The sequence below is a fragment of the Anguilla anguilla genome, chromosome 14, assembly GCF_013347855.1.
Source record: "Anguilla anguilla isolate fAngAng1 chromosome 14, fAngAng1.pri, whole genome shotgun sequence".
Classification (NCBI taxonomy): Eukaryota; Metazoa; Chordata; class Actinopteri; order Anguilliformes; family Anguillidae; genus Anguilla; species Anguilla anguilla.
The window spans coordinates 20079565-20092970 of NC_049214.1; the positions used below are offsets into that span (position 1 = coordinate 20079565).

General features: G+C 41.6%; 1 protein-coding gene and 1 long non-coding RNA gene across 3 annotated transcripts; one reads left to right on the forward strand and one right to left on the reverse strand.

Moving 5' to 3' along the window:
* The first annotated feature begins 1840 nt into the window (after positions 1 to 1840).
* LOC118212237 lies at positions 1841 to 3777 on the forward strand. Its single transcript, XR_004762190.1, has 2 exons — positions 1841 to 1991; positions 3128 to 3777. It is a non-coding gene; the product is annotated as an uncharacterized LOC118212237 (long non-coding RNA).
* Positions 3765 to 11642, reverse strand: alpk2 (alpha-kinase 2). Of its 2 annotated transcripts, none has more exons than XM_035389933.1 (10): positions 11560 to 11642; positions 8880 to 10578; positions 8583 to 8730; positions 7821 to 7948; positions 7702 to 7740; positions 7073 to 7365; positions 6251 to 6339; positions 5940 to 6157; positions 5571 to 5619; positions 3765 to 5468 (listed from the first exon to the last, which is right to left on the reverse strand). In XM_035389933.1, exons 1-10 carry the CDS (start codon positions 11632 to 11634, stop codon positions 5258 to 5260), a joined length of 2949 nt encoding a protein of 982 aa, XP_035245824.1. In that variant the 5' UTR covers positions 11635 to 11642; the 3' UTR covers positions 3765 to 5257. The 2 variants fall into 2 exon arrangements, with proteins under 2 accessions (XP_035245824.1, XP_035245825.1); XM_035389934.1 differs by lacking the exon at positions 11560 to 11642 and adding an exon at positions 10815 to 10986.
* Between the last annotated feature and the right edge of the window lie 1764 nt (positions 11643 to 13406).

Below are 13406 nucleotides of genomic sequence, written 5' to 3' on the forward strand. Positions count from 1 at the left end.
AATCCATGTGTCCCTTGAAATGGTGGAAACGTTTTGCACGTGTGCGGTGAAAGGAACCCAGTTCATTCACACAGGCAATCTGAGAGTTATCAGTTCCAAGGACGAGCAAATAAAAGCACTCTGCTGTCCCGGGACACTTTATCAAATTCACCCCTTCCAATCACAAATAAGCAGAGAGCCAAAATCTCTCTGTCTCTCATACAGACTGCTAGAAAAGAATCTTACACAATTACTTTGATTCTGATTACAGCATTTATTGTGGTCCTAGCAATAGTGGTCATGGCACACCCAGATAATTGAATGCTATTTTGCATATTCCTTAATAATAAATCTTTCACATAAAATCAGCCTGCTATGAGAAGAAACATTCAATACAAAGCGTTCAATTAGAAAAGCAATATATACTGGTCACTGAGGATACTACCTGGTGTATTATTTATTAATTTGATTATTTGTTTTGGATTGAAATGATTGGCGGAACCACAAAGCATGTGGAATTGACCCTTTGAAGCAGTGTCTGTGACATTCAAAACCATCATGCCCCCAAGGTAAATGAAGGCAAGGAACCCACAACTTTGACCTCAGCAAACCTGTAATGATTTTTGCAATGAAAGATTATCTTATTTGTCAAGGAGTTTAGGCAATGATGAAACAGACAACTACATACTTAATCCTGAAGATCAAAAATATCCATCTGAGCCAACCATTCTACAAGGAAATTGTAGTCCAAAACATTTTTTTAACCATGTATCTAATATGAGTTTTCTTTTAAGAATCTTTTTTTTCAATTTCCTTAGATTATGAGATTGTCTGAAATCAAATGATATGGTAAAATTAATCACCAGAAGACATAAAACAGCTAACCCGATTAAATACAATATTTCCCATATCCAGATGATGCAACATGGTCCTTCAACTTTCAAGGGCATGTTTACATTACATTACACACAAATAGAGCTCAGAATCAGTACAAATATGAAGCCAGTACGGGGAAATGCGCTTTAAGTGAATGGAAACTACGTCAGAGTTGTGAATGGGCCATAAATACTGTATAATATCTTATTTAAATACTGCCTTTTATTAACATCATTGGTTCGGGGAATGGTGCTTTTGTTACCATGTTTTTGTGTGCGTCTGTGTTAAAAAAGAAATTTTCTGGAAACATGCAATTAAACACTCAAGATCCCTAGTAAGTGATTATAAATTTCACCAGGCATAGGGTTGTGCACATACACACGTGGCTCAAATGTTTCAAGAGTCAATATAGTTCTTTGGGTCACAAATATTGAATTACCAAGGGTGTGGTAAAATGATCTGAATGTACGACACTCATGTATTTCTCAGAAAATCCTTAAAATTACAAATACTTTTCGACCTTTGTTCCCGGTTATCCTCCTCACATTCCATATCACTCAGTTACTGATGATATCATTTGTTTTTAAACATTTCTCACCACTGACAGTGTCTTTTAAATTATATATATATATGTATAGAGATAGAGAGAGAGAGAAAGAGCGAGAGTAAGGAGTAAGGATTAACTTGTCGGATCCAAACTGCTTGAAAGTAGGCTGTACCTTTCTTACTCTGGTTACTCTGGTTCTTACTCTGGTTATAATGCTTGCGTGTTCACCACAAATTCCTGAAAATGTGTAGTCGTGTGTTTCTGTGTGCATGTATGTTGTGTGTGAGCGAATTGAAAGATACTGAGTGTGAAAGAATGGTGTATTTTTGCCATGCCGGTGCTGTGTGTTGATGGCCCCTCCTCATCAGGATCGATCGATAGCTTCTGGGAGCTTATCACCAGAGGAATTAAGTGTTTGCCTTATCCCCCAGAGCTACATAAATGGAAGGGAAGAGAAAGTAGCCCAGACCGTGGCTGTCCAATGCCCTGTGTGAACTCTTGAATACAAACTGGACTTGCTTCTCCCTACTTGGGTGGCTACACTGACAGAGAGACATTATGGCGGACATTAGTCTGCCGACCCATTAAGGTGAGTTACTACTTTCTCTATTGCTGTGATCTGCAGTCAAAATTTAAATTTGACACCAAATGGAAGGATATGCGTATATAACATCTCAGCTTAATACCTTGCTTTTAATACGGGTTACCTCATCCGATATTGAGATACCCCAGTTATAACGTGCTCACTATTACAATATAGAAGTGTAACAGGAAACACATTAAACATGACTAAAAGTTAATAGTATTTAAGTTAAATGATTGCATGCTCAGGTTTTACAGTGTACAGTATATCTGATTCTGTGGGTATCTATCACGTCCACAGAGTTGTGCTGGGAAATTATTTCACTTCGTAGGAAGGTTTTCAGATCATAGAGGTGTGTTAGATCTGCGTTCACAATCATTCAGTATCAGCTGCAGGTGAGACAAAGTGGCCCAACAGCTGCACTTTTCCCCATGTCTGCCCCAAACTGAAGTCAACCGCACAGTTCTAGACACGAGTTTAAATGGCCTGTAATCTCACCAGGGCCAGATAACCCCACTATGCGAAGTGGTGTGGCCATGCTGCTTGAACCACAGTGAGAAAGAGCAGGTGTTATCCAGCGGGCGTTGCATTCGTTTTGTGACCCATGTGAATGTTTAAGACTAAAGGACTAGATTTGAATGTGTTGCTTAAGAATGACAGATTATCTTGTTGCATTGCTTATTTTCCCAGAACATCCCAGAAAAGTTTGCTTTCCTATACCACGCTTAACTGAAATGTTCACATTGTCCTTTATGCTAATATACTGTAGGTCTGTGATAGAATCCGCAGTTTGTTGTTTTTCCAAAGTAAAATAGTAACGTAGTCCAGCTTAAGTTTACTAACCCGGACAAACCTGAAAATACTAATAGACTAAGGTATTAGTGGCAGTAAAATATCTTTAAATGAAAAGAATGATACAACTCCATAAAGAGAGTTTGCAGGCAAACAATTGAGCCCATTTCACTGGAAGATATAGAAAATGGGGTTGTCTAGATTGAATACAATCTGTTTTCAGTACTTCAAATGGGTACTGAATGTGCTTCTAGAGCCAAACACTGTTCTGTTAGTGTGCCAGTGACTGTCTAATCTCTCTGCCTCTCTCTCCCTCTCCTCTCCTCTCTCCCCTTCCCCTCTCACTGTAGCCCTTGTGTTCTTATCCTCCAGAGCTGTGGAGTGTGACAATGGTGTTTGTGTCCACTGTTATCAAACGCCATTATCACACTAAATAGCTATGGTGAGAAGCTTCCCCTCACCCAGGGACCCCATGTCGTGGGAAGATGGTACACCAAATGGAGCCATGCAGTTCACCCTAATTGCTCTTATCCGGACGGTTACAACACATGGCTCCTTCTCTAGCCCCTGTCTATATGTTCTAAAACACTGATTGCAGGTTACCACCAGACAGGAATATACAGAGATATGTAAAGGGTTTTGCAGAGGAAACCATTTAATTTTGCGAACATGTTATCTCTGTTTTTTTCTTTTGCAGGAAAGTGATCACATAATAACAGAACATTAATGGCACATTTACCACAGGGCATGTGAGGTGAATGTGTGTGACAGGTGTGTACCGATAGGCACCTGTGGATTTTAATAAAAATGTGTTCCTCCGTTCCCCAGTGCCAAGTGAACTGCACAGTGTCGCACATGCTGACCTGCAATCATGCAAGTCACCAGTGAACAGAGCCGTGGGTGGCGGGCTCACATTTCACGACCTGACAGCGTAAAGGTCAAAGGTCACTCTTGGTTTATGTGCCACATATCAATAAAGCACCATGAAACAATAAAAATATTCTTTTTATTCTCACAGTATCATTCCACTAAGAAGTGACATATTGATTTCAGTACAATTTTCAACATTCACAAAATTAAAGAAAAGAATGGTGCACAGATTCAAACTATATGGTAGAATACGTCCATACTATGTAACACAAGTGTAGCTCATATAAAGTTATATCCACACTCCTCTTCACCCTTGGCCACTCCAGCCAAGACATGTAAACCAGCACCAAGAGAGGTTATGATGCATTGGGCAGCCGTATCAGTTACCATATCCATTACAGGCAGCACATGAGTTCAAAACCTTCTCCAGAATGCCGAAAGGATATAATGGCCAGAACATAAAAGGATATAAAAACACATTATCTACCCCTGCACAGGGATGGAATAACATTAGGGCCAGGCTAAATTTATGGGGAGTTAAAAGGTATAAATAGTTTGGTGAGATTTCAAATGTGTCAAAAGTTCCCTGGAAACTGCAACGACTGCAGGCTGGGAATTACTTGCGTGGCTGAGAGACAGCTGGTTCGATAGTCAACCGGTCAAAATGTTCCAGGGGTTGACCTGTCCGTCAGTGAGACTGTGCTTACAAAAACAAAACCTCTCTTCTGAGAAATACTGTACAATGGTTTTCGTGTGGACACTGTCACCACATTTCAACACTGGCTACTGGAAGCTATCTCTTGACTATGAGGTAGGGGAGTGGGGAGATGGGGGGTGGGGGTGGGGGTTGGGTTTATTTATAAAATCAGTTTCCACATCATTTGGAAAAGGAACCCCAGAGCTGAAAGGAAACATGAAAAAAGGAAGTGAACTCAAGCACTGATTCAGTCTACATACTGTACCAAGGTTAGCGCTTCATTTCTCATCATGAACAGAGTTAAAATAACAGAGTATATACATCCAGATTTTCATTTCGAGACTGATCTATAGTAATAACATCTAGCTGCCCTTAAAGTAAACAGAAAGGAAAACATTTATGACACTTACTTACATACTTAATTTATGAAATATCTTTATTTCATAGCTTATGTTTGTTAAAAGTAATAATTTGTATGTGATATATCTAAATGACTATTAAATTAAATTTATTTTCCAAATTAATTTGGAAAAAAAATACAATTTCAAAAATTCATTTCAAATATATAATCTTCATGTATATGGATACTGCTTGTGTAATGTAGTGTGACATTATGCCTTACATACTATAAATATGACACATTTTTTACTTTATATAATATATATTTTCTAGCTTTGTTTGCCACTATTTGAAAAATTAATTTTAGAGAAACAGCAATGTCATCTAAGTAATAACATTATTCATCAAATCTGACCAGACCTTAATAACTGAAAGTCAGGAGAGCATTCTGTACCCTAAATGAGTAAATGATTATAATGTCCAGTACAATAACACTTCCTTCTGTTGTCCCCAAAAAAGAAGTTTCTGAATATTCATGGCAGATAATGCCCCAATGTTTGAGGCCACCACTGTTTCAGGATTTGCTCTTCAGATGGACGACAAATGTCTTCTTCTTTTGCTGAGGCTGTGGCTTTGGATTTGGGGCAGTCTGTGTCCTTTTGGGCTTTGACTGGCTAGGTTGGAGGGGCTTGAGACCAAGTAACTCACAGAACTTGTTGCACTGATGAAGGGCTTTGAATTGGTCGATGAAAGAGGTAGCGCAGTTACCCCTAAACCCCTTGTATCTGAAAACAGAAAATCAGCGGAAAAGGTTAACGCATCTGTTACCTCAGGCCAGAGAGTAGTATGATTTAGCCACTTCAGTAATTCCCCTGCCATAAGCTTACCCTTTTTTATGGGTTGCAATACCAACATCGGTTAACTTCAACCCCACTCCTATAATGAACAGCAAGCAAAAACCTTTTTTAAAATATGAACATATTAAGACATTTTAAACAAAACAAAAAAATTAAGCAATTTTAATAGTCAAATTAAATGAAAAGTAACAGAGAAATTGTTCCTTTTTATCTTCACAAAACCATTTTGGAGGTTTATTGTTTGTGAAATCGCTTACAAAAGAAGGTGACAGCACACAGCTTTCTTCACATTGCCATCATCATAGCTCACTCTTGAGTACCTACACATTAGAGCCAGCCAACCATAACTCATTTCACATTTCAGGATTCAGCCTCCATTTGACAGGCTGTGTACTTTACCTTGCATGTCAGTGACCAGCAGGTTGCCCTCAGTCTTGTTGTAGACCCAGTGCTGGAAGGCACAGCACTTCTGGCCTGGCTCAGAATCCCGCCTCTTCAGGTTGATCTCCTTCCCGTCTTTCACAGAGTACTTCACAAAATCGCCAATCAGCTCCTCCTCTAGCGTGGCATACGGGATGTCACTGGAGGGCCGGTGGACCAGGAGAATGGGGATGATTCTGGCGCACAGATACACAGAAGGTTAGGACATTCCCCTTGCCCCTTAGATGCTAATGTTGAATGCTAAAGACGCAGTGTCCTTTCAAACTCACTCTGGAACCTCTCCAAACTCCTCTGCAGACTTGGCCACTGTTGTATAGGCTTTAATGTATTCTCTGGCCGTGTTCTGCACGGAACACTCCTAGAGCACAGTGCAAGATAAAACCAAAATGAACATTTTGGAACAAATAGGTAAACTTTTATTCAAGCAACACAACTCAGTACTGCTGTGCCAAAAAATTGTGCTTAGCTTAACAGATGGCAGGTGACTGTACAAGATAATTCAGCTCAAGCATCTTTCTGTAAGACACTGCTTGCTTAATAAAAACATTCCCCCCCTCTTTCACCTCATCTTGGAAGAACCACTTGTTCTCGACTTTGTGCCAACTGTGACAGTGCAATGAACACTGCTGCTCCATGACCACCTCCAATGCACTTGTGACTAATTTACACTCGATATTACACATAGTACATACTGTACAGTATTACTTTCTGTATGGTGTCCACGTGGGTTTCCTCTTGGTACTCTGGTTTTCTCGCACAGTCCAAAGCCATGCAGGCTAGGCTTATTGGAGGCTCTAAATTGCCCCTAGATATGAGTGTGTGAGTGAATGGTATGTGTGCCTGGTGATCAACTGACGACCTGTCCAGGGTGTATTACTGCCTCATGCCCAATACATGCTGGGTGATCCACTACCCCCCATGATCGTGTCCAGGATTAGTGAGTTAGATAATGTATGGATGGATGGATGGAAAATACAGCAGTAATTGGAGGAACCCAGCTGAACTCAAGTCGACCCTACTTCTAGTTTTACTTTGAGGTATTAGGACTCAACAACTTGTCCCGTGACTTTGCCCCTACAGATTGTACCCACCTCCACAGCCAGGCTGTAGTTCTTGTGGATGAGCTCTTCATTGTTTCTGGTCCCTTGGCTGATGACATTGTGCACTTTGAGCACACAGGAGAGCCCAGGACTGAAAACAGGCAGCATGCTGTCCAGAAGCTTGGTCCGGAAGGCCCGGCGGTGCATGCCCTCGCCAAAGTGGACCTGCTCGGTCAAAATGCTGGCTGGCTGGTTCTCCCCGAAGTACTGCTCACTGAGGAAGTCCTCTTTGAACAGAAGCGGGGTACACTTCACATCCTCTTCCACCCCCTCAACCACCTCCGCTGAGGTACAGTGAGAGAAAGAAACACCCAAGCTGTGAGTAACAACTGATGTCAGCCCTGAGTCATTACAAAAAACTTGGTGCAAGTGTCAGATATTAACACTGAATACGTTTAAAAGAGCAGTTTAAAATTTATTTGGCCACTTTTCATTTGTTCTTTTTTTAGTTTTGTCTTCTGTTCTCTTTCCTGTTTTTTATTTCATCATAATGCTTCTTTAATATAAATGACAAATTACTGAATTATTGAAACAAAACATTGACCATATTTCAGACCCAGTATCATAGAAAAACAAATAAATAACATAGCAAAACCTCACAAGGAGGGGCCTCAGCTCACCTGCATGGTGGTCTTGAGATGGGAGGAGTTCACTCAGTACTGAAGAAACAAAGGTGACATTGTTTAGTGTTAACTGCTCATGAAGTATTGAGTTAAATAATTCACTCACAAAGCCTTACCATCAGACGTTAGGTAAAACTCAGAGCTCAGGGTTCCGAGAGGGCAACTTAGACAGCACTGGTAACGTCCAAGGTCTTTACTTGAGGGTATGGAGATTGTGAAGGAAAGTAGACTTTCATCACATGCACTGTAAAGAGCAAGAACCATCTTAAATAGAGTTTTTATTAAAATCCACAGGTGCCTATCGGTACACACCTGTCACATACATTCACCTCACATGCCCTGTGGTAAATGGAGTGCTTCTTTTTTTTTTTTTGGTCATCAGTCATTAATGTTCTGTTATTATGTGATCACTTACCTGCAAAAGAAAAAAATAGAGATAACATGTTCGCAAAATTAAAGTACCTAAATAGAGAACATTTGTACATGTGCACTGCATTACTGCAAAATTAATCTTATACTGGTTTTGTGATTTTACAATTATGGAGAGAACCTGCTTTAGAGTAATAGTTACAGTACATGTATGTGATTGTATTGGTCATTGATCCGACAGTCTTCCTAAAAATGTAATATTTTTTTATGTAACAGAAAATCAATAGCAGGTCTGAATCATGGTTATATAAAAATCTAATACTGCCCCCACTCTGGCTGAATCACCACCACACTGCTGTCATGTCTACAGTCTGCCAAGATTCAGGCCTAGCAAGACTTAACAATTAGCTCCTCCAAGTGGTGGCAAAGTGTCTTTTTTCTCCCACAAATGTAACGAATAATGGTGGCATCTTTACAAATGCGATATGCAGGCAGAAACAAATGCATACCTCCTCTTAACTTGTTCCAAAATGACTCCTTCTTTTGTCCACACCACAGAGCTCTCCACTGAGAGAGCACTGAACTGGCACCGAAGGCCGATGCTCCCAGGGTCGTCAGAAAGCTTCTCTGCTCTAATGTTTTGTAGCACTTTTGGGGCTAAATAGAACACAAGCAAACACAGGTGGTTGTGCTTTCTTTCCCTGGGAGTCACATGTATAAGGCAATAAAAAAAACATGGCATCAATTGTTACCAGAGCTAAAGACATCAAGTAATGGCCATATGAAACATTCACATATCCTGTTACCTTCGTGTGTTTGAGGCTTCTGCTTGACCACTTCACTGTAAGCTTTCCTTTGTCCTGCTGCCGCAGCCACAGCCTGTTCCTCCTTCTTCACGAGGACAGAAGATTTCTGAGGCTTTGATTCGGCAGGTCGCTTCCCATCCTTGTTCTCAAATAAATGTCTACACTTCAAAATACGTTGACCTCGCTGCTTAGCAAGGCCGGCTGACTGGCTTTCTACTGTGTCTGTGGCCGTCACTGGACTGTCAAATACGGTCCCTTTTCCCTTGACTTTAGCTGTCACATTTTTTACTTCTGATTGTTTCTGTATTAGTAAACAGTTTGTTTGGGAGGTAAGAGCTGACAGTTTATCACTTCCCCCGGCCTGCCCTGTTAGACTTGCATCAAAAGTGTCAGTTTTGCCCTCGGCAGTTTTTGGTCGGGCACCGCTTTCAACTTCTATCGAAGTCTCAGCCTCGGCTTTTCCAGATGAATGCTGGGACTGTTTTTTCTTCTTTTTACCACGGGATTTGGGGCACTTTTCTATCATCTCCTTTGTCTCCACATCTGTCACAGACAGAGCTTTACATCCCAAGTTAGCTGTCGGTGACTCACTAGTGACAAGTGACTCAGGAATTGGAGTTTCTTGTTTTTTTGTTGCTTGAGCAGTTGCCTGTTTGGATTTCTCCCGGTGGCCGGCCGATTTCTCTTTGCTCTTGTGGCCTGTTGATGTTTTACTCCCTGAAGATGTCCTTAAGGTTTTGTGGGGCATTTTCGGTCCCTTTTCTTCACCTTCACAAACACACCGAGTCTTGTTTGTTTTCATGTATTCTAAAGCGGATGTATAATCAGTCCTGTTTCCATTCTCCGAACCAGGCCATGTTGCATAGCATACAGGATCATTCAGGTCTAGAGTGATGTATGCTGTTTTGTTTTCCTCGCAGACAAGAAATGCGTCACCAGTGAGCATGAGCAATTTTGAAAATTCCTTGCTGAAGTTACTACTGACGACTGTGCCAGAGGTTTTATAGCTCCTTTCGTCCACGGACAAATGTTGCTGTGTGTCTCCAGGAGATGAAGGCTTGAGAAGATCTTCGTCAAGACTTTGAGCACAACAAAATGCTAACTTTTCATCGTGGTCATCTTGGCCTGATGGGAAATCAGGGCATGCTGTCTTCCCTGTGCCAGAATCTAACAGTTCTGTTTGATTACGTGAAGAAAATGCCCCTGATGTGTCAAAAGTCCAGTTCCTATTAGTCTCTGAAAACTTGGCTTGCTGCTGGTCCCCTTTCAAAGTGGCATACGTATCTGTATTAAGGTGAATACTCCTTCGACAAATTGGTGCTAACGGCATAATAAAATTGAGCCTCTCGTTCCTGTCCCCCTGGAGATTGCCATGGAGAGGCTTGTCCTTGTGTCGCCCTGCTGAGCCTGTCTCTCCAGCCAGTGTGTAGTCTTGTGTTTGAGGGCTTTTTTGAACCGGGGCGCATGCAAGTCCCTGGAAGATCTCAGCTGCTCCCTGAAGAACTGTGTCAGGGCTCAGACCTTCGGTAGAGTGACCCTGCTCTTCTCCACGCATGGGCTTCACAGCACATGGTTCACTGGAGTAACCCGAGAATATCTGGGACTCATTGCTTCTGCTTCTTATCGCACCTTCCTTAACGTCCGCATAAAGTGGAAAGAGAGGGTCTTCTGTCACCTTCCAAAGTGCATCAGTCTCCAGCTGAGAAGAGAAATATTGAAAGGTTAATTTTAAGTTCCTCGGTGTACAACTGGTTCAGTTATTAGTCACAAGTGAGGCATTTTAGAGTCACCACAGACTAGAAAAATATTGAGATTAAAAAACGTGCAGTAAGAATGCTAGCTTTGAGATGCAAAATGGAACACGGGTACAGTACAACTACCACCTTGTCCCACTTTTCACATTCCCATCCTTTTACAGTATTTTAGTGTACATACCTCAGTCTACTTGGGATATATTCATAACCCATCATGCTTGTGTAGAGAAGCCCTCTGAATACTCAGACTGAGCAAGTGACTGTCACAATTATAGATGAAAGCTCCAGCTACGCCACTCAAGCACATTGTGGCTTAACCAATCATGACCAACCTCATAGGCTTCATCAGACTGTTTGTGGGACAAGGGCTGGGGTTAAGTTTTGTGGGTATCTTGTTACAGCACTCAGCTGTGCCCTTCCACCCTGCCCCCACCCCTTGGAATGCTTTCTATTATCATTCAGACCTTTCTATAATTAGTTGGCATTTCTGTTTATCTGTGGTTTTTCAAAACTACGCATTTCCGTTGCAGCAGTAGCTGTCACTCTTGATGTTATTGGCTCTGTGTGCAATCAAAGGAGTAGATAGCCCCACCCCCCTGGGGTCTTTGCCAGGTCCTGACAGCTAGATTGAAGACTTCTGAACACAGCTGCAGTTCAAATCCTCCTCACTGGTAAAAGAAGCTCTCAGCCAAGATTAGGGTTAAGCATTCAATGGTGTTTCATAATGAGCCAGTATTCAGCTTCAGGAGACCCTGAAAACCTCAGTTTGTGTAACATAGCGTTTGTCTAATTCTCTATTTTCTTGCTAGATCAGCCCTAGGACTTATACTGTAAACAGATCACTGTATGCATGTGAACCAGTTTTATGATCTCACCTCAGGTGTCTGCAGTTCCTCTGAAGAATTTTGGCATTTGGATTTACTGACCTTCTCTTCCACAGGAACCTGTGAAGAAGTTCTTTTCTCACAGTAAATTTCCATGTCTTCCTCACCAACGGGCATTTTTTCCCACAAAGGAGCAATGTCTTCAGCACTAGCACAGAGCGCTGCAGTTGCAATGCATTCAGGGGAGGGCAACATGTCAGTTATGTCCGACTCACGGAGGTTTTGAGAAGCTATGTTACAGGGGAGGCTTGAGCATCTCGCTTCTTCTGAGGTCACATGAGAACTGTGCTCTTCAGTGAGTGGCGTCTCTCTGTCTCCCTTATCTCCACAGTGTGGCGAATGCCCGTCTGAATCCCCAGCCTGGATTTTGAGCAAGGTCTGGACTTTCTCCACCCCCCTCTCTGCTGTCAGCTCACTGTCCTCTTTGCTGGCTGTGATCAAGCACATCTGCTCTACTGTTTTTGTGTCCTCCTGAGCCTGGTGTGGCTTCACTTCTTTGTCTTTGATAGCCATGACCTCCAGTGTCTGTATTACTATTGCTGGAGGCTCCTCCGGGCTGGAGAGGACAATGTGAACTATGTTGGAGCGTGTGCCTGACCAGCTGTCCATGGATGGCCATGTTTTAACAGGTGGCATCCTGAACCATGAGTCATCAACTGGTGAGCCAATGGCGGCCACCATCTCCAATGGGTAACCGGACACCTCTCTGCCTTCTTTGTGGCCACCGCCAAAGACTGTGACGTCAGAGTACCTGCTCTGCTTGCCTAAAATAGCATGTTCTTCCTCACCTGTGGGCACCTGGTCTGCATGTAGCCACAACTCATCAGATGCATAACAACCAGTTTCTGTTTTTGGCTGTGTTAAACAAATGTCTTGGGTCCCAGTGCAGCTACTGTTTAAATCTGTCGGAACAACAGGTGCACTAAGCCCTGGCAGCGACTGTGCCACGTCACCTTTACTGTTAATCTTGTGTGCTTCTGAGTCACTCTCATTTATGCTCTTCTCTGTCAGACAGCTTGTAAAGGGCAAAAGGCTTTCGGCTGCACTGCAAGAGCTATATGCTCTGCTGTCATCACGCAGGTTGCAGTCATCCTCGTTCTGCTCCTTGCTTGGTGGTTCATGCCAAGGTAGATCAGCTGTTGCATCTGCCATCAGCAGTTTATTTGGGACATTGGGGTCCTCCTGATTCGCTGTCATTTCCCCTCTTGCACTTGTCTCGGTATGCAGTTGATCAGGTTGTGAGTGGTGATGAATACCCCAGCACACTCAAAAGCAGGGCATGCCCTAATTGCTTCTGGATGACTGATCTCTTGTGTACTCCAGCATCTTTTATGGTTCACCTATGGATAACACAAGCATTCAAAAATATTACATTTTAATTTCATTATAAATCTTGCTAATTATGTTATCTACACAATGATTTATATATCAAGGAACCTTTATAAATTCAAGGTATTTTAAGGTATTAGCTAATACCTGTCCCTTTGAATACAATTAGAATGAGAGCAGTATAATTTATATTATATTCAACATTTTACAAATAATATTTGTAAATAATTTCAATGAAGATTTTCCTTTAGTAATTTTAATTATCATTTCCAACTAACAAAATAAAGTAGATACATAATGTAAATTATGTATATAATGTGACTATATCCTGTAAATATCTGTAGACATGAAAAGGACTTATATATTATGAAACATTGGTTGGCTGTGGGAAGCTTTACTGAATCATGAATATTTTTTTTGCAAACAATTTATCAATCTAACAAGTTCAATAATAATCAAAATCAACACACATATGCACACGCGCACACACGCACACTAATTAAGCTTATTGCCAGCTTAATTAAACAAAATCAGGCCAAGTAGATATTTATGCATTTATA

Coding starts and splice junctions, on each gene's coding strand:
- alpk2 (XM_035389933.1), bottom strand. CDS start 11,634: ATGCCCGTTGGTGAGGAAGACATGGAAATTTACTGTGAGAAAAGAACT. Junction 8,731..8,879: donor GAAGCCTCAAACACACGAAG/GTAACAGGATAT, acceptor TGTTCTATTTAG/CCCCAAAAGTGCTACAAAAC. Junction 5,469..5,570: donor ATTGCAACCCATAAAAAAGG/GTAAGCTTATGG, acceptor TTCTGTTTTCAG/ATACAAGGGGTTTAGGGGTA.